The sequence below is a fragment of the Tiliqua scincoides genome, chromosome 1 (genome assembly GCF_035046505.1).
Source record: "Tiliqua scincoides isolate rTilSci1 chromosome 1, rTilSci1.hap2, whole genome shotgun sequence".
In the NCBI taxonomy this organism is placed as follows: Eukaryota; Metazoa; Chordata; class Lepidosauria; order Squamata; family Scincidae; genus Tiliqua; species Tiliqua scincoides.
In genome coordinates this window covers 149,409,192-149,432,967 of record NC_089821.1, presented here as the reverse complement: position 1 = coordinate 149,432,967, position 23,776 = coordinate 149,409,192, and the positions used below count along the sequence as shown (strand labels likewise).

The 23,776-nt window shown below is 38.8% G+C and overlaps 1 protein-coding gene across 3 annotated transcripts in view; it reads right to left on the bottom strand.

Annotated features, from left to right (window-relative positions):
• Positions 1-23,776, bottom strand: part of RANBP17 (RAN binding protein 17) — a 211,682-nt gene that overhangs the window by 93,724 nt on the left and 94,182 nt on the right. For all 3 annotated transcript variants that reach the window (XR_010794968.1, XM_066639168.1, XM_066639178.1), the window contains exons 15-16: positions 2,299-2,372; positions 554-634 (exon numbers count right to left, since the gene is read on the bottom strand). Coding sequence is in view for 2 of the 3 variants with exons in the window: in XM_066639168.1 (XP_066495265.1) it covers positions 554-634; positions 2,299-2,372 (155 nt within the window). In the remaining variant the exon portion in view is untranslated. The remainder of the gene's footprint in view (positions 1-553; positions 635-2,298; positions 2,373-23,776) is intronic.

Genomic DNA, 23,776 nt, shown 5'->3' with positions numbered 1-23,776 from the left:
TTTAACAAAGTGTAGGCTCCTCCTCCCTTCATCTCCAGGCAGAGTTGTTGCAAGAAGGATGTACCACTCAGGTGTCTGAATACCCTATGACCCAGGGGTTAGAAGAAGTGGGTTGTTAGTTGAGAGACACTGACCTAATCAGGCTTCAGAATTCAGTGGTGGGGAGCGGGTTACTTCACCCTTCTACCTCCTCCACCAGTCTTCCCTTGTCTCAGCCCCAGAGGAGCCACTAGTAGCCAGCCCTCAGAGGACTGTCCAGAGACTGAGACCATCATCCGCTCTCTTCTATTAAATCACAGTTCTAACTTCTACCAGTACCAGTTCAACAATATTAAGCCAGAACATTAAGATTAACAGGAGGGAGAAATTGTATGCAAACAAGAAAGACATTTTTTAAAATGTACTATGCATAGAAAGAACTAAAACAAATTAATACTTGAATATTAAATAGTTCCACGGGTATTAAAATAGTTAAACAGTAAAACAGTTCATACTCTACTGCCTTCTGAACTATCCCATGGGTAGAACTTGAGATATATAATTAAAAGGATATCCAACAGAAAGATCATTTAGAAACTGAAGAGTTCTTGAAATCACAGGTTCACATTGTCCCCAGTATTTAAGATTTGTAACACTAGAATTAAAAACAACAACACAAACACAATTTATCAACTTGTGTTCTAAGCTTATGCTCAAACTCACTATCATGGTTATATTATGCATTATGCTATTTTGAAAGTAAAACATCATAAACCAGTAAGCACACAAAACAGTGTCTTCAACAGTTTATGAACCACCACATACTAGTTGATTTGGGAATATTTTATTTCTTACCATTCCCAATTCCCAATTGTTCCAGCATTTTTCTTACAAAAACAAGCATTATTGGTTTGCATTCAAAGATCTGTAGGAACTCCAGCATCCAGACATAATCTGTGTGCCCCAAAGGCCTTCCTCATGCACTTCAGTGTCAGAAGCAGTTTCACACATACAATGAGATACTACCCCTAGCAAGTGAACAAGGAAGTTGCATCTGTACCAAAATTCCAAAATGCATATTAACATTCTAAACTGAAGCACATATTGGACCAAATTTCAGTTGGTTGAGTAACAGTATAAATGAAAGACAGCTACACACTTCAAAAATCTTTTTATCTTTCACTATCTTTGTGCTATCCAAATGTATCTATGTAAACAATGTCTGCAAAAGCAGGGCATCTTTTGAGCCACACAAGCATAACATTCAAACCTACTCATTCAAAAAGAAAACAATAAAATTTTCTACAAAAAATAAACTACAAACGAAACACCACCATATCTATTTTATAATGCTTTTATCTTTATTTTTTCTCAAATGTCAGTGTTCTCAAGAACCAATCTTACTGCAGTGTGCATTTGCACCTCTGGTACAAAAATAAAAATCAGCAGACTCACATCAAGAATAACTGTATTTCAAGTATTATAGGGCACTCTTTCTTCCCACACAGAGTTTGTAATGTATGATCCTAAAATACACTGACAATTACAAAATTCAGGGTTGATTAAGACTGGGTATTGTTTGAAACATAACATGACTCTTTTTCCTTATGACTGGTGTTTGTGGGAGAGGGAGGGGGCAGTAGATTAATTCCCATGATCATGCTGCTGCTGAGGGGAAATTGTTTTTTTTAACTTACCAGGGGGTAAATAACACACTTCTGGTTTTCATCGCGAAACTGGAAGTGGCTTGTGGTTTTTTCCCCATTTTACAGTACTGCGGAGGTGCTGGGAAGTCTACAGAGGCTCTCTGGAGAGCCATAGCGACCTCCAGATAAGTTTTAAAAAACACTTTCCCCTGGCAGCAATGCAACTGTGGTGACTGTGTTGCTACCATTGCTGTCCCCTCACCCCTTAAAGGCGCAGCAACAGAGTTTCCCTGGCTGGGGCACTGTAATGCCCCAGTTTGGGAACCTCTGCTTTTAAAGGAAGCTTGCAACAATTTATTGAGCTCAAGCAGAATATTTCTTCCTGATTTTGCACTGTATCATGACAAGCATTTAAAGTGGAAATATGAAAATGAGTAAAGTTTAGATTAGAATAATCTAATTTTCAGAAGTGTGACAAGGGGAATAATGAGAGGCAAGAGAGTAAATGGCGCATGAATACACATCACCTCTCAAATTTTAAAATTTATATACAACTATACAAAATTGTAAAAGACAGTGAACCAACAATTAGCATAATTTAAATTTAGCATTTTACTTTCAAGTCAAACAACAAAATAAATTACTGTAGATGGTAACTAAAATGCAAACTCACATTTTTGCCATGAATGTTTCTAGAACTTGATTGTCATCTGTTATTCCCAAGACTTCTGACATTCGGGCATAAACCTGGAAAAAATGAAAGAATAGTATCTTAAGAAGCTGCTACAGTTTTCAACACATTTATTATTCTACAAGAGATTCCTTCATTGGCAGTAAGGCAAAGGCAAACTGGGTCTTTTTTTTTTTTTTTTTTACTCCATTCTATTCAGGAGACACAAAGGCATGCATCACCTTTCAATATTGAAATAATGGGCTGAAAATATCTTTTCCCACATTTTGTAATCCACTGATGCTATAGTTTTTAAAAAGTCACTTTCTCCAAGTAAGCCACCCTGAGCAGTTCTAAAACAGCTGGAAAAGCAAGGTACTGTATATATTTTTAAAATAAATAAATAAAACCTTAACGTTGTTATAAGTAGATAGACATCAGTGGGCAAGAGTTGCAAAGGATGCACAGTTTACTATGCACAGAGCTATCCTAAGTAATAAGTCTCCTTTAGTACAGTAGGATTTGCTCTTGGTTGCATAGGATCTCAGCATAAGTGCCACATATTTTCCTGGAACTTCTTTTTATTTTTGCTAACAAATGAGAGCCAGTGCAGAGCTGTTGTTATACGGATGGAGGAGACCCAAGTTCAAATTCAAAGCTTACTGGGCAACGTTGGACAGTTACCTTCTCGCAGCCTAACTTTCCTTGTGGGATGGTTAAACTGCTGCTGCTCCTGAAGATAAGCAGGAGGCAGCACAGATACCACCTTGAACTCTTTGGAAAAAAGGTAGAATAAAAAGTGCAATAAACCAACAGCATTTAATTGCAAGCACTCTATTGCAACTGCCCTGTTTCTTTTTCCCTCCATCATCTTCATGTTCTCTGCCAACATCTTTTGGACATGCCTTTCTCTGCCAAATGACAATAATCTGTTGAACTTTTAATTCAAAAAATGGAACCATCTTGAGTCTGAATATGAGTGGATGGATGGATTATGCTATACAAAGAAAGCTGCTTCTGTAAATAAATTTTTCAGCATTTTTCAGGACACAAAGTGTTTTACCACAATTATTTTTATTGATTTTATTTATCCCAAAACAAAATTAGAATGAAAGAGAATGACATGACCAAAGAACTGAGCTCCAACACTTTGTGAGCCTAATACTCTACATCAGGATGCCCAAATTCCAGCCCGGGGGCCCTCAGGAACCCCCCAAACTGATCTGCAGGGAGCCCTCAGTCTCCAATGAACCACTGGCCCTCCAGAGACTGCTGAAGTCTGCGCTGGCCCGACACGACTACTCTCAGTGCAAGTGCCAACTGTTTGACCTCTCATGAGAGCTGAGGGCTCCCTCCACTGCTTGTTGTTTCACATCTCTGAAGCGGCCGCAAAGGAAAGGGCGGCCTTACTTTGCACAAAGTCTTTTATAGGCCTTGAGCTATCGTGAGACCTTCAGTCATTCATGTAAGTTCCATCTCTAATATATTCATTTATGTAAATTTATTCAAATTTTAAATGTAAAATAATTATTTTTTTCCCTGGTCCCCAACAGTGTCAGAGAGATGATGTGGCCCTCCTGCCAAAAAGTTTGGACACCCCTGATCTACATCACTGTAGCACACTGATGCATAGTTACAGGAGAAGATCTACTTGACTTATATTTGAGAACATTAAAAAACAAGAAGCTCTCCAAGGCACCCATTATGTGAGTGGCCAATGCCAGAATTCTACCAATTAAATGCTCAAATTTTGAACCCATTCTTGTATCTGGGAGAGTTGCAGTTACTATAACTGGAAGTTTTTAGGTTTTGGGTGCTTATATAACTCTGTTATGAATATGCATTGGGACTTCACTATGATCATGTTTTAACATTTCATGCAGAAGTGTCTTATCAATTTTTTGGTTAAGCAAACATTTCAAAGTAGTAACATGATCTCTATGACAAAACATGATTAAAAACCTTTAAATTCTGTCTTTCACAAAAGTACCCAGGGTGGCTAACACCAGTTAAAAAACTCTAATACAACAGTCTTATGACAAGAGGCAGCAAATAAATCAAGCAAGAAGTAACAGTAAGTATTCGGCTTATCTGATCAGAACAAACTGGTCTTCAAAAGGTGCTGGAAAATCATGGGGCAGACAGAAAGATCTTCCTGGACACAAGAGTTCTCCAGGCCTAAGCACAGCCTCAGAAAAGGCCCTGTCCTGCATTCCTGCCAATTGCATTTCCTCTGGCACTGAAACTTGTAAGAGTCTCTCCCTGCTGATGTTAAAGCATGGCAAGCTTGTGTATTCTTTCCTAAGCATACCCTCAGAAAACCTCCAAATCTGCAATCTGGGGTCAAATCTAGATCCCATATTTATAGAAAATACTTTACATATGATTATTTCTACCTCTGAATTGACGTGTTTGCCATTTCCACAGAAGCTTTAAAAGCATTTAGCCTCACTTATTTATTGAGAAGAATGTAAAAGGACTATAATTATCAGACAAAAAACAAAGTTAGTTCCAGATACAGTTTTTAAAAACAAAAAGGATACAATAAAACACATCTTAACTATTTTGCAGTTCTTAGTCCTTGAGCAATTCTACAGGAACTATCTATATTAAACACCATCATCTGCAACAGTAGTTTAGGATGGGTTGCAACATTTAAAATGTATTGTCAGCTTTTGGCTTATCTTAGTGTCCATGTTTCATAAGAACCCCTCCCCATATATATATATATATATATATATATATATATATATATATATATATATGAGAGAGAGAGAGAGAGAGAGAGAGAGAGAGAGTGCAAGACATGCTATATTAGCATTTTGTTCTCTTGTCAATTAACGTTCAGATCAAGATCTAACAAATAAAATCCTGGGAGAGATGTCAAGTATAACAAAGAGCACTCCTTTAATCCACAGTTATCCTTATAGCTTGTGCTACTCCTTTTATCATGCATTAGCTTTGATTCCTATTATCCCATCAAGATCTGTGTCAACACTAGTCCCTAGAGATGTCCCTCAACTACTAGAATCTGACAGCTAAGCTCCAGTGCTAAACAGGATCATTACCTCTTAAATCTACTTATCTGAACCACTGAATAAGTAAATTGAAAAGCTCATTAACAGCAACAATCTGATTTGTTTTCACATGTGACAAGGTCATTTTAAGTAGATCTATAAGAGACATAGTCTGATTACATACTATGGAAGATAGAAGCCCACAAATTAAAAGAATCTAGGACACACACAAAATATGACATGCATTAAACCTGCACAATTCTGCATAGAAAAGTATTAGAACTTGTTTACTTCTCCTAAATTACAGACATAAAGAGACATCATTAGCATTTGTATAGTCTTTTCCAAAGTTTCAAGGGCTTCATATGCATGATCTTATAATCTTTACAACATCTCTGTAAGTTAAGTTTATTTCCCATTGTAGATGGGGAGAGGATGAGTGGGTATGGTTTGCCGAAGACCACTGAGTTCATGGCAGAGGTGAAATTCAAACCTGAGAAATTCACCCCCTTAGCTACTATGCTACACCAGCTCTCATTAAGGTTCAGCTCACTAAATAACCTCTGTGCAGAGAGCCTTTTGCACGCACAAAGGTATGCATATGGTGGGGTTGGGTTAACTTCCACTGGTGGTGCCCTTTGATGTCTCTCATCTCTCTGTTGTGAATTCCATCCACACAAGGGCCTCAGCACACATACCTGTAAAGGTACATACAGGCATGCATATGTATGATCTATGTCCTCTGAAAAATGGCCTTTGTATTGCTCAGTCAGAACCTACATACCTAGACGCCTGTTAAGTTGGCACTACTATGTGCGGAGGTCAGGTGTGGCAAGGAGGCAGGGCCAGAAGTTACAATTTCATTAACAAATGTACTCCATTAACACACGTACGCACCTCCACTAACACATGTACAACATCCACTAACACATGTACACATGTGTGGCACTAACACAGTTTGTAGTGGGATGTAGGCTCTGCTCTTTCTCACATTTTCCAGACTCACCTAAACAGAACTTTATCTCTTTGGATTTATGTCGTCAATAATTGACAGACTGTGGCTAAAAGTTCTCTAAGATTTCTTGACTTTTTTTGGTCAGGACATATTTAAAGGACTATGTTCCCAAATGATTTTTGCACACCGATAGTAGAAGAGTTTGCGCCAAAACATACACAGCACTTACCAAATCTGATGTCAAAAGGGTTCAGAATGCTAGGATGAGATCTGCAGTGTATTCACATAATTCATAGAAAAATCAGACAAATAACACAAGATCCAACTTGTGTGTGACACATCCCAAAGTCTGGGATCACAAGATTTTCAGTGGGGGCTAGAAATACAAAGCTCCCACATATCTAGCACTAAGTGACAATTAAGCTTCAGCTGGAAGCATGGTAAATTTCAGATATTAGTCTTTCAAATATATTCCCAACTAATGTTCTTCTTCTTACAAAACATAATATGATTATGAGGTGAAGTACCATCCAATCATGTTATCTCCACATCAATTCAGCACTTAAAATACCACAAGGTAACATTGTAGAAATGAGAACAGTCTATTCTTATTTCTGAAGCAATCCAAGAGACTATTTGCTACCCTACAAAGAATACAGGAGACAGGGAGAAATATATACAACTTCAGAAACAAAATTGTAGAAAACAGTGTATTTGAATTTAATTATAGGCTGAGAAAACACTTTATAGCCATTAAAGAAATTAAAGTTTCACTCCTATATTGTTCTTCTAATCCTGTGGCCCCAGACATGTTTAGCTAAGAAGCAGAAGCTAATTATGTCAATCCTTAAAGTGTGAAGCATATTGTGTAACTGGGAAACAGAGAATGAGGGGTTCCTAAAGGTTGTATGGATATATAATGACAGTCAGAGAAATTCAATAACAGCTCTGTATGGAACGTACTCAGAAGCACTGCATGAAACAAATTAAACTAGAACAATGAATCCTTCACACTGTGCAAATAAGAAAATACCAGAAAATGTTGATTCTATATGTTTCATAAGGGTTGTAATAATGAATTAAGATTTGGGGTAGCGAAACTTCACAATTACAGTAAAGTTATTACCCAGAGGTACTGCATAAATGTTTTAGCTCTTAACAACTTGAACTTTCTTCAAGTTCTACTGCATATAACCAGCATTCATGGGGAAAAAATTACAACATTTTGTCATCAGATAACTTAGCACAGGCAAATGCCTACTCTTTCTGGATGAAATAGGTGGACGAAGGTAGGTGTGGCTGCTAGCTGAGGTCTCAAATGGACTACAACTGCTCAGGAAGCTGGGCAAGGGGAACACTTTGGTTCACGTTATACTGGGTCATTCTTAAGCTTATTCCTAACTGATTCTTCTGTGGAAATAATAGACTCTGTGGCAACTTTCCTACATCAGCTCATTGAGCTGCGCAATCGAGAAGTTGATTTGTTATCTGGCTGACCAAATGTATATAGTCTAGATTTGTTTGTTTTATATGCCAATAAAGGATTCTATATCTCTCTTGCTTCTCATTTCTTGTTTGCATTTGGCCCAGGATATCCTAGACCTCAGATCAGCTCCACCAGATTCTAAGCTATGTGTCGAGCTGAGTGGCCTGACACAGAGGCCTTTGATTCTACGGTAGCCCAAGGGCTGCTGCACAATTGAGTAGCCCCATTTCCCTTCCCCGGGAGAAGGGGACGAAAGTCCCCTTACTCTGAGGAGCCGCTGGCAACAGCGCTGTTGTGCATAGGATGCCGTGGCAGCCATTTCGGCACTGCAGCAGTCCTGGCAGAACAGGCAGCTCAGGATTGGGCTGTTAATCCACAATAATGTATACCAACCATTTCTATCTTTTGGTGAATGTCTTAACACAAGGTGTTACATTCTCACCTTTTCTTATATATGGACATCTACCTTGAGCTGACCCCCTTATTATTATTACATAACTGCTGTATAATATACCACTGTTAAATTTAAATACTACTCTTCAACAAAAAGAATTTCAAAAGCAACTTTAATAGCAAAATAAATTCAAAAATGATTCCCATGTTTCCTCCCACCAACAAGAATATTTATCACCACATCATAATAAGCAATACCCAAAATGGCCATCAAGACTTGCAGAAAGATATCCAACATTTAAAAGACAGTAAAGATTTTATTTTATCATATTGAAAACCACCACTCACATGACACTCAATTCTGCAAATCTAGCTGATCACTTATTTTAGAAGAATTTTGCTTCAGTCCTTCAAGGCTGATTTCAATTAAGCCTGTGTGCATGAGAAAAACACGTGGATGTCACCATCCACATGCAAAAGTTGTTCAGTAGGTAAACTGCATGACAGAGGGAGCATGGGTGGTGAGGCTGAACTGTGCGTGCAACAGTCATGCTGTCAGTTTTAGCAGAGTTGATCACTTGTTGTGGAGTGAGAGAGAGAGAGAGAGAGAGAGAGGAAGACTGATTTCAAGGTAGTCTTCCTCCTCAGAGTTGATGACAGTATCAACCATCGACTTGAGAAGGAGATCTTTTTGTGCAATAGCTTGCATGCAGTTTCTGGATCAGGGCCTTTATGTTCTAAGTTATATATCAGAATGCTTTTTGCACATTTATATCTGAGCCTTGGGGGGAAGGTAGAAGACACAACATAGCTAATACTAGCAATTTGAACACTACTCTTTGGCAGGCCAGAAATAAGATAATTGTTCAACATAGGCTGGCTCTTTTGAACTACTGGAAGCACTGCCTGTAATTATAGACATCTGTCATTGCTAGCCACTCAGTAGTAATCCTGACATCAGTATACAACTATAACAGTAAACTGCCTCCAGGCATAGTAATGGAGGCCAGATACAAAAGGCGGGCAATCAGCTGCTTCATCCAAACTATCTGTCAAAGGTTCCCAACCACAAATAGCTCTTACATTTTGTATCCTTAGGATAATATGATGATTTATTTTAGATCCTCTAATATTTACAGTCAAGGCCATCTACTAAAATAAAGAAACAAACCTTATGGTTAAACAGAGGCAGTTTGATATCATCCTGAAAGATCATAGCTCATCACTCCAACATTGCTAGCTGTTTTGAACATGTCCCGTTTTAATAATAAATTGCGCTCATAGAAGTTTAATCAAATGTCATTAGCAAAACTATTGTGCAGTGAGATTTACAAAACCATACAGGTGTCAGTATGCTATACCTTTATCATGTAAGAAAATGATTCATCTTCATATTTTATTTTGTTGAATAATGAATGTTTAGTATTTGCAAGTCATGCTTGGATCAGATGCGTTATTAATTCTCGTCTTCAAACCTATTTTGATTTTCATGACTAGAATTAGGAAACCAATATCTCTAAATTTCAAGTTAGATGAATAATCACAATAGCAAATGGAGAGATGAACCAAAAAAAGTGGCTGTGGGCTTAAGCTAATTAAGGATGAACATCCTTATAATTATTATAATCTGTTATTAACAAAACCAAGACAGCTCATACCAAACACACAGCTCGTACCAAAGAGAAACTATTAATTATTAGACAGACTTTTAGCTTACAAGTGAGTTGCATTTTAAAAACCTTCTTTAAAATACAATTGCTAAATGCCTTACAGTGCTGTAACGTGAGACAGGTTCAAATCTTATTACTTCACTGAAATTAAAACCTAAGTTTTAATACTGTTCAAGTCGAACAATGATTCCACACTTTATTGCTTTTGAAATCCCTTGATGATCATAGGAAAAAATGCCCTCGAGAAAAAAAGACTCTGTTTTCGATAAACAGAAAATACAGTTTGCACTCTTAGCCTCTTTGTCATCACAAAAAAAGGATTTAATGCCAATTCTTAAAAAAAAGAAGACTTTTTTTCACAAAATGTGCACCTTGTGTGCCATTTGTAAAATCAGTTCACTTTCTTTTATTTATTACTGCAGTGCGGCAAGGCAATAAAGCAGCTACCGATAGCTAATAAATTACATGCCTTTTAAAACAATTCTCCTGCTACAAAAACTTGTAACTACAAAGGTTTACATTTACATGGTACATCAAGTGAAATGTCTATATTTATGTCCTATTAACCACTTTAGTAAAATCTGACCTTTTATCTATTAGCTGAAGGCAAATCCGAGGTTATATCTAAGAGTAAACCATATGCACACATCCTTTTAACATTCCTACTATGGCCATTCTAAAAGCATTATTTAAATGTATATAAGATTTGGCAAACAGTGGGTACAAATTCACTCTTCAAGATACACCAGGTTTAAACAAAAAGGAAAAAAAAGATGTCCTTCAATTACCTTGGATCAAAAAAGAACATTAATTTTTCAGCTACACTTCCTCTAATGACACATCATCTATACAGGCATATCTCGGTTTCAAAGGATTTGTAGTAATAATTGAAAAAAAATTACACCTATTTTTAAAGTAGGTACTTTTATAATGCCTTATGAGAACAATTTGGGGGTGAAATACAGAGTATAAAGTTCTTATAAGGCAATCTTATTTCATTATCTGTATAGTCACATGAATAAAATACCCTGAGCATACACCAATGAAAAGCCTAAAGATACCCTTAAAACATGTTGCAGCCTATCAGAATACTATACACTGAAAAGCATTTTAATCACTGTGTTTTTCAGGTGTGTTGCTTATATATTGAGTTGTCTTGCAATACCAAGTCATTAACATAAAACTAATTTTCTTATTCAATTGGCACACAACTTCCAGGTGAAGCAGTCTATAATCCTCTCCTTGTAAGCAATGTTAAGATTGTATTTGTACAGAGTCTGAGAATATTACAGTAATTCTGGGAAATTCAACACATTATGACCTCATATTCCACTGGGATTACTTTCTTGTATCAGATTTCTGCATGAGATCTCGAAAAAGATTTTGAGCATAAAACTTAATATTTCAAACCTGTCTCTGTCAAAAAAGGCTCTAAACAAACAACAACTCCATAGCAGCCTTGCACATTTAACTATCCTTTGAATGTCTTTTCACAAGCCTGAACTATGCTGGGATCAACACTGTGGTACTGAAATACACAATGCAACAACGTACCCCCTCCCAACTGGGTTATTATGTAGTATAATTTCAAGCATTCCAGAATAAAGGAAATATAAATGTTACTTCTTTAGCACAGAGCCAGAGCTTGTGAACTAGAACACAGAAACTAGCATAACATGGGCAGCCGAATTCTATCCTGCGCTGGAAACAGCAAGCTGGCTGGCCTGCACTGTATCCAATGCATGGTAGGAGGTGGATCCAAAGCAACTTGGAATAAGGGGATTCTTTTTGCCTTACTCTGTGTTGTGCAGCAACCACACCAATGGAGCTACTAGGAGCTGCACCAGCAAAATTGCTGGCAGAGATTCATGCAGCCCAATGCAATTCTGGACTGCTCGGGAGGGGGATCAGGAACAACAAGGATGGCACACATCCTTGTGCAGGCCTCCCCAACTCCTAAGCAGGTGCAAACGTACCTTATGGCACGTTTGCAACACTCCCAGGCTGGCACAAGGGACTTGCATTAGCATAACAAGCACGTAGGATTGCACTGTACATGACCAAGAAAATGACATGAAAGGTTTTTGTCCCATGCAATTAAGAGATGGGAGGAGAAACAAAGATAAGGAAACACACACACTTTTGGAATGAGCATTATATGGAATGGAAGAAAACAAATAGAACGTAGGGAGGGGAAACAGACAAAAGGAAATAAGTCAATGGAAAGGGGGATTCAGATTTGTTTTTCTTGAACTGCCATCCAACCAGCAAATCCCTTTGGAGAATAAGGGCAGTTCAAAATGGCCCATGGGTTAGGTATTCAAAAGAAACAGGCAAAATTTCTACTGGGATGGCACAAGCTCTTGCATAAGTCTAAGCAGCTGTCTGTATCATAGCCAACAGAGCTTATACTCCATAAAGACAGAATTGGACATCCCATGTCAAGCCAACATACTTAAAATGTATGTCTTTCCATAGGGAACGATACAATCAGCATGAATAATTCTAGCAAGATTTTTGTCATATACTTTAGATAATGCTTGGACTGAAAAAAGTTGACCTTTGTAAAAATGAACAAGATTTATAGTACTTTCACACAAATTAATTTTTCTAATATTGACATCAATCACTTAGTAATTTATTCCAAAGAATCCACATTATATTCTTCTGGAGGAATCTGACTCCTTCGCTTTCTTTGGTGCAGTTCAACTTTTTTCAAGTGCTAGTTTACTGCTGTGTTTTAGCTTCCAATGTAAGAGCATTGTCAATTCATACTTGAAAACCTCAGTTGAATCACCTTGTTTGAATGAATGGGTTTTTTTGTGGGTAGTGATTTGCCTTTTCCCATAGTCTACTTGCCCCTTCACTGGTATCTTCATTGCAATGCTCTGTTTGTTGTGAAATGAAACAGGTGCAGGGAGGGGGTTTATCAATATCACTGCTGTTTTGTTATTTATTTTACAAATACAACACTATATTACTGCGCATATCAATGTTGTGGTGTGCACACATGTCTGTTTAAAAAATTCCCTTTGGAGCAGCAGCATCAATGATGGTATCAGGGAAAGACTAGCCCTTGAACATGGTAAAAAACCAAACTGTTGAATAAGCCATAAGTTTGAATAATAATAATAATAATAATAATAATAATAATAATACAGTTATTTCTATACCGCCTTTCTTGGTCGTCAGATTTCTCCTTGGACTTTATTCAAGGCGGTTTACATAGGCAGGCAATTTTTAAATCCCCGTAGGGATTTTTACAATTTGAAAGAAGGTCTCTATCTTTCAAGAAACCACAACATTCAGGTGTTTCATTCTTGATCTGGCTGCACATTCTGGCCTACATGATGACCGCTGTCATTCTGGGTGAACTGTCAACAAAATCAACTCTGAGGACTCAAGCGATCATCAGGAGGAAGGGTATTATCAAAGTGAGAGGCTTAAACAGAACTTCCCTAAAGTATTTGTATGGTGGTCTGAGTCTATCTCACAGACCAACACTGAAAATATTGAAACCCTGCAAGTTGATGGGGAAGGGGACACCAGAGCCTTCAAAGACTTCCAAACATGATTAGATGCTAGGGTATTTCACTCTTACTGAAGTTACTAGACATTTGGCATCTCTTGATATTGTCATGTCTTGAGGACAGGAAGGCAATCTCATCACACCTGGGTTGTCTGTGATCCAAAAAGAGCCATTTGTGGCCAAATGCCATTCAGAAACTACTCTAACTGGCTGATCAATTATCAGCTCAGTCAATCTGCCTGCATAGTCAGCCTCTCTCAAAGATGTTCTGCTGTCAATAGCTTTACGAGGGCTAATGCCCAGTGAAACAAAAGGAGAGGCTCCTCCTGAAGGCATGTCATGCCCCCTTCCAGGTTGTAGATGTCTTCATAGAAGTGCTGTAAGTTTTGAGATTCCGAGAAAAGTCCTGAAGGGCCAGTGAATTGTCCAGAGTTTGAGGAAGGCAACACTTGCCGCATATTCTTAATTGGGCCACAAGAGAATACTGCCCATACTTTGTACTTTCCAGTCAGTAAGGCTTGTGTCTGTAGAAACTGCAACTGCAACCCCTGATCTTTAAATGAATGTTGCTGGGTGAATGTCCTATGTTGGAACACTACTGAAGTGATGTGCATTTTTGCAGTACCAAGGCCAAACTGTTGCTCTTCAAGGCTCTTTATTCTAGAAGCAAAGAAAACAGGTCTGAAGCATGTGATTGTACAACATGGCCCAGGAGACTCTTGGCAAGAGATCACCATGTAGCCAGGAGGTACACCAAGAGCTATGAACTGTTCCTCATGGGCTAGGATTTGATCTGGGTTCCTAGCTTGAAAAATGCTTCCAGTCCTGTGTTGTTCTTGCATCAATTGGTCATGGATATGTTATCTGTTGCCTCCACCTGGCTAAGGAAAGAAAGCCATGTTCACATATTGATAAAAGTGGACACTCATTTGTTCATGTGTGCATCCTTGTAGCAATGGTCAAGCCGAAGGGCCAGGCTGGTATGGAAACGGTTGGCTTCTCTAGTTTCAGTCTAGAAACAATTTCAGACTTGTACAGAAAAAGTGTAGGTTTCTATAAAACCTATGGAGAACAGATAATTGTCACATCACATGTTGCCAGAATGGAACAAGCATTTCAACTGAAAGTAGTACCATCTGCAGCAATATGTTGGTCTCAATAGCTGGAATGACTCCAGTGTTCTCTTGTTTGGGCGGACAGAAGAAAATTGATGACTTGGAAGTTGCTCCCTAGCAGAGAAAGTCTCATCTCTGTTCCCTGGCCACAAGGCTACTGCTGCATCCTGCGGGAGTGGCAGTTGCAGAGGTCCCCTCTGGGTAAGGGAAAAATAGTTCCCTTACCGGGAGGGGGGAAGCCTCCTTAATATGGGGTGGCGTCTACTTGGACCTGCACTAGTGAAATTACTGGCATAGGTCTACATGGACCTGTGCCATGGGATCAGGTTCGGGAAGGGGGTCAGGATTCGGTGACCACTGCTGCCACCGAACTTGCCCCTTTCCTGGACTTGATCGGCCCAGGCACTGCCTCCACTACCATCCCATTCTGCCATTCCTCACCCCATCGCTGTCTCCTTCTGCCCTCCCACCACCCTACCTCTGTTGTCAGCATCTTCTGGCTCCTCTGGAGTGCATGGGAAGGGTCCGGACTTTCTGCTGGTCTTCCAGCAGCATCCAAGTTCATGCATTGACAGAACGCCTTTCAGGGCTGGTGCTGACGGCTGTACAGCAGTCTGCACCAGTGGAACGCAAGTTCCGCTGCCACCTGGCCCCAACAGGATTGGGTCACAGTTTCCTTAAATTTCTTACTGAATTGTTAGATAAGTTATCTAAAGTAAATGAGAAAGTTAAACACTTAACATTTGAAACAGAGGATAAAATATATCAGAGCAGTCTGAACACACAGAATTTTTGGCTTCCTTTACAATGTTATCCAACAGCTGTCCCAATATTTAATTATGTACAGAAGACTGCACTGTATCATCCCAAATAAACATACTAATTAGATATCTTGTGTTTTACCTATAGTCTTATTGGTGCTAAACAGAAGCTTGACTTGCATCACTATATTGTTCTAATTCAAGTTCTATACAAGTGTTGAAGTCCCAGGAATCAAAGCAGGAATACTTTTTCCAATTAAGTACCCAGAAAATTAAAACAGCCCAAGGGTACCAAAACCACTTGTGCTACTATGCATAATATTTTAAATCGGAGGCATCAAGTACATTGAATAATATATTCAGCATGGTCTACAGAGGGCAAAATTGGAGCACCCTCAACAATCACAAAACCACAAAAAGGGGAGGTCAATTTTTATTTGTTTTAAAAGCATGCATATGCTAAAATACATTTTCAGCATTTGCCTTACTCAAAGATCTTGAGATCCCATACAACAAGAAAACAGGCTTAGCCAGAAAACATTCTGCACACAGGTCAGGAGGTCCATGCCATGGACGAATGAGTGCCAAACTAAAGATGATGCAGGAGGTGTGCCAAAAAAAAAAATAATTCCTACACCCATATTAAGCAGCAATTGTAATTAGGTGTGGATCAGAACTGTAATACTAAAAGGAAGGATTAATACACATTTTCCCAGACTGAAATGGTCCTTCAAAATGGGTATCTATATGTTTGGCTCTGTGGGGCAAATAGCAACTCTGAGGGAAGGGGAAATTTTCACACAAGAAAAAAGAATTAGGGAAAGGGTTATCCCTGCCTCCAGCACAGTCCCAATGCAAATGCCTCCCCTTGCAGTTGCTATTAATATTTTTTAAAAATATTGTCACATCTGTCACATGTGACACATCTAGTTTGGCCCTCAGTGCTAGCCAAATTAATACTGAATATGTTTCTTGCTAACCACAATTATATTTTAAAATGTGTTTTTTTTAAGGCTATGGTTTAAAACAGGGGTGCCCAAACCCCGGCCTGGGGGCAATTTGCAGCCCTCAGGGACCCCTAATCCGGCCCACAGGGAGTCCCCAATGAGCCTCTGGCCCACCAGAGACTTGCTGGAGCCCATGCTGGTCTGATGCAACTGCACTCAGCATTAGAGCCAACTGCTCGACTTCTCATGCAAGCTGTGGACTGAGGGCTCCCTCCGCTGCTTGCTGTTTCAATTCTGTAAGACAGCAGTGGCAGCAAATGAAAAGCCAGCCTTGCTCTGCACAAGGCCTTTTACAAGCCTTGAGCTATTGTAAGAACTTCATTCATACAAGTTCCAGCTCTAATATACTCATTTATGTAAATTTATTCAAATTTTAAATGAAAATTAATTCTCTTTCTCCCAGACCCTGACACACTGTCAGAAAGATGATGTGGCCCTCATGTCAAAATGTTTGAATACCCCTGGTTTAGAAGATGTAGCTAACAACTTTCTACAGAAAAGAACTCTTCATTTTCCAACCCTAATAGTGGGTTAGATCTTCAGTGACTCTTCCCTTAATTATTTAATTTTGTTCATACAAGGGAAGATGTGATTTTTACTAATATCTCCCATTATTCTGCAGCCTTTTCCACCCCATGCAATCTTGTTCAGCAAGGTCCCCAAACCCTCTGATTTTCCAGGGGTGTAGGGGGGTTGCTGGAGTGAAGAGAGAATAGAAAGTTTGCTTCTATGTGCTCCTTAGGATCCAACCCACCAATATCTCTCAGTTCATTTTACAAAAGGAAAAGAGGAAAGTGTATCATCTTTACTTAACATCCTGGTTCTCTCCACAAATGGCAAGAAATACACTTAAGCAAAAAGCATTTCTTTCTCTTACACTTCTCCAGGTCTAATAGCACCCAAACTATAAGTTCCAGTTATATACGTACAAATGGCAGAAGTAGCATTCTGACAAAAGGACACTGATCTGCACCACCTTGAGTAGGACACACCGAGTTTGGTCCTACAGTGCAAATCACATTTCATTTCAAAGATTCTATGGTTCCAAGATTCAACTCTTTATGTTGAAACTACAGAGACATCCAAGAATTACAAGCATATGCTAGCCAATGATATGGTATGAAAACTCATGGTATGAAAACTGCTGCTGCCAGACAAGATTTGGGGATAATCCTAACATCAAATGACACAGAGTTAACAAGCAGAAACATTAAAGGACTTCAAGATCTCTTAAGTTAAAAGTATTAAACATCAATAGACAATTAAGAAGATAACAAATGCTTGCTCACAATAATTTAGCAGAAAGACTTAGCTCAGAAAGAGTTGTGCATTTTGCACACAGAGACTTCAAAAAGAAAAGAACACTCAAGGGTGAAGAAAAAACACTCAAGAGTCATAAGAAGCCTTATGACTGAATTGTATCCACGGCCTACAGAACTGGATCTCACGATCTACTGCCATAAGCAACATTCTGGAGCAAATGGCTGGAGGTTCTGTGCCCATGCCAGCAACCCCCAAGCAGCCTGCCAGAGCAGGTAAAGTGGCGGTGAAGGCAGGAGGAGGAGGATCTCAGTGACAGTGGCAAATGCCAAGATCATGTCCCTTTTTTCCCAGCCTGACACTCCCCCGATGCTCCTCAGAATGATGCCAACTAAATAGCTGGTGGAGGTCCAAGGAGACCCACTGCCAGTCAGACAGCTTACAGGGAGGTAAGTAAAAATAATTTTAAATTAATTCTCCTAGGTTAGCACCCCACCATTGCATGCAGTGCATGCTGTCAGTACTGCTACAACACGCAGGCTGATGGGGGATAAGATTGGGCGCCCCAGAAGACAGACAACAATCAGGTAACAGGAATTTGAATTCTTTTGTTCAAGCTAGTATCACCTGATCAACCTGAACTGTGGTGGTGAAGAATATGGCTGGCCACAGCAACAGGACAGAAGTAATTGCATTGCCTACCACAAGTTCATTCCACAAATTAATTTCATGCACCTGCTTTCACTACTGAAGTTTTTTTTCATATTCAAGGGAAAACTTAAAAATTAAACACTTTAATATTTTATATTGTATTTGCTCAATATGTTTTAAAAGTCTTTTGTTTCAGTTACACAGATCTAAGTACAGTATGTGCGGTATTCTTTATAAATGGGAACGTCTTTTCTGTGGCTTCACTTTCCACACAACAACATTTAAAGGCCCAAGGCCATGATGGCAGGGTCAGTCATACAGCTCCTTCACCCCCTTATTATCATCCTTGAACCCAGACAGGCAACAACTGTTTGACAATGACCCATATAACAGGTATCATTCAAATGGCGCCAAACCCTCAGTATCACAGCAGCAACATGGTCAAAACTGTGGCAGAAAAGCGGTTCACACACCATTGCGAGTATGGCATAATATAAAGGTAAGCTTAAAGATCAGTGATTGAGGTCACTATTATAGTTAATGCACTAATACTGCAGAATTATTTCAACATTATCATGATAGTTTATGACTAATTATACATAACTCATTTGTGTTGCACACACTTCACCAAGCATATGGATTGGCAATCAAACAGCTACTGTTGCTATATTCAATATAACAGCTGTGCAACTCACTTTACGAATATTTTTGAAGACATATATAAATTTTTCAAAATCATAACAATAGCAAGAGCCACTGCATAATTTTAAGAAAAACTTTAAATTCTTCAGGAAAATGTGGGACATTCTGTTGTGTATAGAATTGATGGTCAGGTATGGCCATTTAAAATTAATAACCTTGGCCATATTTGAGAGACTTGCCAATTGACCAGAATTAGTCTCCCATTTTCAAATAGTATAGATGATGTTCTTCATTGTGCAATAAAATATATATTACCTTCAATTATATGATAGATCTGTGGGAAGTAGACATTTCTGCTTATTCAGTATGTTTTCTAGGGCCAGACTGCAGGAAAACACCAATATGTTTCTGTAAAAAGCAAATATGGGGCCGTCTTTGCTTATTTTTACAAACAGGCAATGACAAATACACTGTGCACCCCTCAATAGATAATTCAGCTTTGATTTTTAAAAAGTCATATTTAAGGGAAATATTTTTGACCTAGAAAGATTGCTAAATAAGCATCAACCACTATATTCATATCAAGGAAAAATACACGCATTAACACACACTGTAACATCTGTATCACTTATATTTTCAAAACACTAATAGAATAGACTGACCTTTTCCAGCAGAGATGAGTCAGAGAAAAAGGCATAAATGTGTTTAAATTTCACATTAAGAGGATAATTGATTAGAAAAAGTTTTTTCCACTCAAACACTCCTCCCTTACTGCAACAGCAATCAGTCCATAGATACATCAGTTACAGAATACACTGATTCTCAGTGCTTCAATGCCAAAAGTGTCTTGATTGTGCGTTCATCACCACAAGATGGGAAAGAAGACATTGAAACCAAAACAATGAATGATGAGTCTCCATGGCTCATGTCAGCACTTAACACATTCTCAGATGCAACCTGCACTACGCCTCCGTTATGCTGGTCTTCAACTTTGTTCTGTCTAATTTGACCCAGCACCGCCATTAAAAAGCAGGGCAGGGTATGATCAATTATGAGATTTATATTGCTATATAGCCCAGTGTGTTCAATAGTGCTTTCTCTAGGATAAATGGACATGACTGCAGACTAAATACATAATTCCTTTTGAATTTTTTTCCAAACAATTTTTTCACTGTTAGTTTACTGTATTTAATAAATGCCTGGGGGATGACAATGTTTATGCTGAACTACTGAATTTGTGCCATGCAATTCAAAGTGAGCTTAAGTCAACATTCACAAATGCATCACAAATGCATTCACACTGATATACATCAATGTATATATTGATGACAGCCAAATAGTTTGTTCCCTAGCAAGCGACTTGAGGCAGACATTTTCAGCCTTATATGAGCAACAATTTTGTCAGAGAGTCTCTTGGCCTGAGTGAGCCGAATCTCTTGCTTCTTTAGTCCCTACCTGACTTGCAGTGGACTTTCTCTTTTACAAAGTGTTATACTTACAATTTATGAATTTTAAGCACACATTTTTCCAGGTACAAATTGTGTGTATGCACACTTCCGTATTTTTGTTTCAAGTAAGTTAAATACACATTCTCTCTCTCAGGAGATATATTCAAGATATATCCAACAATTATTTTTCCCAAAGTGAAAGCATTTGCGTTTCTCAAAATGTATTTCATTTTTAAAGGGTTAGTCAATTCCTTTACAAAAAATCAGTTGCTTCGACAGAGGAAGCTGCCTGACTAAAAATCAACAAAATAAAAATTAAGATTTAGCACAAGAGTACAGGGAGAAAATTAACTGTCTATGGGAGACAAATCCTCCATTGCACCTGTCCTCCACTGTGCAAAAGAACATCAGCCTGCCACTGATTATTTATTTCTGACATGATTTATCACCTACTATTCTTTAAACTTGATAAAGCAAATTAATCTTTGATTGCATAAGCCACTAGAGGTTGTCATTAGTCATGTAGTTTGGTGAGGCTGCATGCGTTTCATTTACCAGTCACAGAAAAATGAAAGCCCAGCAGCCATCACTGGCCACTTTCAACCGTTTTTTCTTGGAGAAATGATCCAGCAATTTATAGTATTTTCAGTGATGGCTTCAGAGCAGCCCAACACAAGGAGTAATTACTCCTTAATGCCGTTTCTGAAAACAATACTGACATACTTACCCTTTGGATACAATATTTCAACAACACAAAGTATATTAACATTAAATATTCCCTTTAATGGGAACTGGCCTTCACAATCAGAGTAATCAAGGTCTTTTAGACATTCTAGGCTGTAACTAAAGCAGACTGAAATATTGTAAAAGCTGGCTTGCCAACTTTTTAAGAAAGAAAAGAAACTAGTAAATGTAGCTAAAAATTTTCCCCCAATCCAGTTAGTATTCAACATGTCTCCTTCCCCAGAAAAGCCAGCAGAATTTTCAAGTCATCCTGACTGCTAAAGCACAAATCTTTGGCTTGGATTCAAAGAACGGAATCAAAAGAAACCAAATTCAGAGAACAGAATGTAAAAGGAGGAAATACACTGGTGATGTTCCATGAACTCTTGTGCAAGTGCTAGCAGAAGGGTTCTTGCAGGACAGCACTGCAATGTATTGGGGGTCAGAGGGTTGTGTTACTGTATGAGAATCATGACAAATAAGGAAGATTCAACCTGTGACATATGATCTGGGGGGGGGGTGTCACACAAAGCTCCTGAAAAGAGTGTATGCAAAGTCTTCTGCGAATGGAAAATTATCTCAGGATTTGGGGGTCACAGCACAAATGCAACCCTCTTCCACTTAGATGAAAAAGGTCCTTCCATGAGTGAGTAAAGATTCTTTCCCACTACTAGGCACAAAGTTTTGGGTCCAAGTTAGTTAAGTGTCACACACATATACAGCACCACATACCTGCTGCCTTCCATGGCTTCACTGTAACTCCCTCTACTTTTATTTCTTCTCAGCATTTTGAAACTACTAATATATATTTCACCAGTACCAAAGGCAATCTCTTTGTAAGAAGAGTGAAGGCTGGATTCACACTGATCTCCCACCCCGCACAGTATTCCACACTAGTCCTCCATTACCATGAATTTCAGGGTTGTTTTGGGGTAGAGCTGGAGAATATAGGAGGTAGAAAAGTTCCTTTCTCCAAGCAACACCCTGTTCACAGTTCTCTAGATCCAAGTCAAAATCTACGTGAGATTGTGTTAGGAAAGATCTTTGGGCCTACAGCCCACACTGGCCTTTGCACTATAGAACTGCATCTGTTAAAAGCAAAACAATTGTGAAAGAAACTATTTCCATTTTAGTTTCTTTTTATGCAGGTAAGGAAACCATGCAAAACCACTTACTCAAAGATTAACAGCACAATCCCATGCATGTCTACTTCGAAGTAAGGAGAATTGCTCCCAGGAAAGTGTGTACAGGATTGCAGTCTGTGGGTCCAAACCTATCCAACTTTCCAGTACCAGTGTAGCTGCAATGCAGCCCTGAGTTAAGGGAACAAATGTTCCTAAACCTTGAGGAGGCCTCTGCCTCTCCACCACAAGGTGTAGTGCACCCCCCATAGGCATGGCTGCACTGGCACTAGAAAATTGGATAGGATTGGGCCCTAAGTCTGCAACCCTATGCACACAGTGGGACTTACTTCCAAGTAAATATATACAGGATTCCACTGCAAGTACCAGAATGTTCCAAAAGCAAGAACTTGTAGTTCCCAGGCCGAACAGTGAAACTAAATGTCCATGTAGATGACACAATCAAAATATTATTTGGCATGCATAGAAACACATACTTTACCTAATGTACCAGTTTTCAAATGCTTGTTCTCAAAAGTTTGTTACCCCCTCCGTTTAATTCTTTTACACAGAAAGGTAGTATCAACAAATCTGTTTTTAGAAATTGTGTACATTTTAACTCATTTTTAAATCATCAGTGTTTTGTTTTTTTTATACATTATCAATTTTTCCCCCATGCTGGTTGAAGAAATATTTGGCTACAGCATGAAACCCATTGCTACTCTGAATGCAAAATGTTACCTAAAATGCCCAGAGAAATATGCATATGTAGTGAGATGCCGTTTGTTCTCTTTGAACTGCAGACCATACTGACACCTTATGAGAAAGAGAAGCTTAGTTCCCTCAGGAGCATAGGAAACTAGTGAAGCAGTCTGGAAGATCCTGGCCTTTCCGTTATGAAGCTTTACCATTTTCATGATGATTTCTCATAAGTACTTAGATACTGGCCTGCATCCAAAGAACCATGCAACCAGTTCCCAGTATCTAGTACGTGCGCGTGCTCTCGCTCTCGCTCTCGCTCTCTCACACACACACACACAGAGGGGGAGAGAGAGAGAGAGAGAGAGAGAGAGAGAGAGAGAGAGAGAGTCTTGTGTGTGCACACATGCCTTAGACACATGCATGTGAGAGAATTTCAAAAGCAGCTAGTGATATGGTGTTGTAAGGGTCTGCTGTTCAATAGGGGAAAAAAATTAAGCTCTGGATAACCCTAAAAAGTAGCCTTGGTCCTGAGGTTAAGATAATTTATTCTAAAAGATTGCTTAGCACAAGTTGCCCTCAATTGGCTGATGTGATATTTGGCAAGATACTTGAATGCAGAAAAACACAAGCCCCAGATGCAGAATCAGCTTGCATAATGGCCTCACATGCATTCCTTTGATAATATTTGTGCCAGACATGCAAAAAGAGGACTCACAACATGTGAAGTAACTTCAGTCAACATAAATGAAAGGAGAACAAAGCTCAACATAGTCTCAATTTCAAATGCAACAAGTAAACAAAGATTTACAAATTCCTCAAAGACAATAAAACTCCTCCTGAGTATTAAAAAGGTCATGTCATGCACATACAACTTATTTCATGCATACCTTCCTTGAGACATGGAATATTTCTTAAAATGTAATACCTCAAAAGTGTCCATTGGAAGATTATACTTGCTTTGAGAAACATGGGAAAAAAATTGTATGCGGGGGGGGGAACTC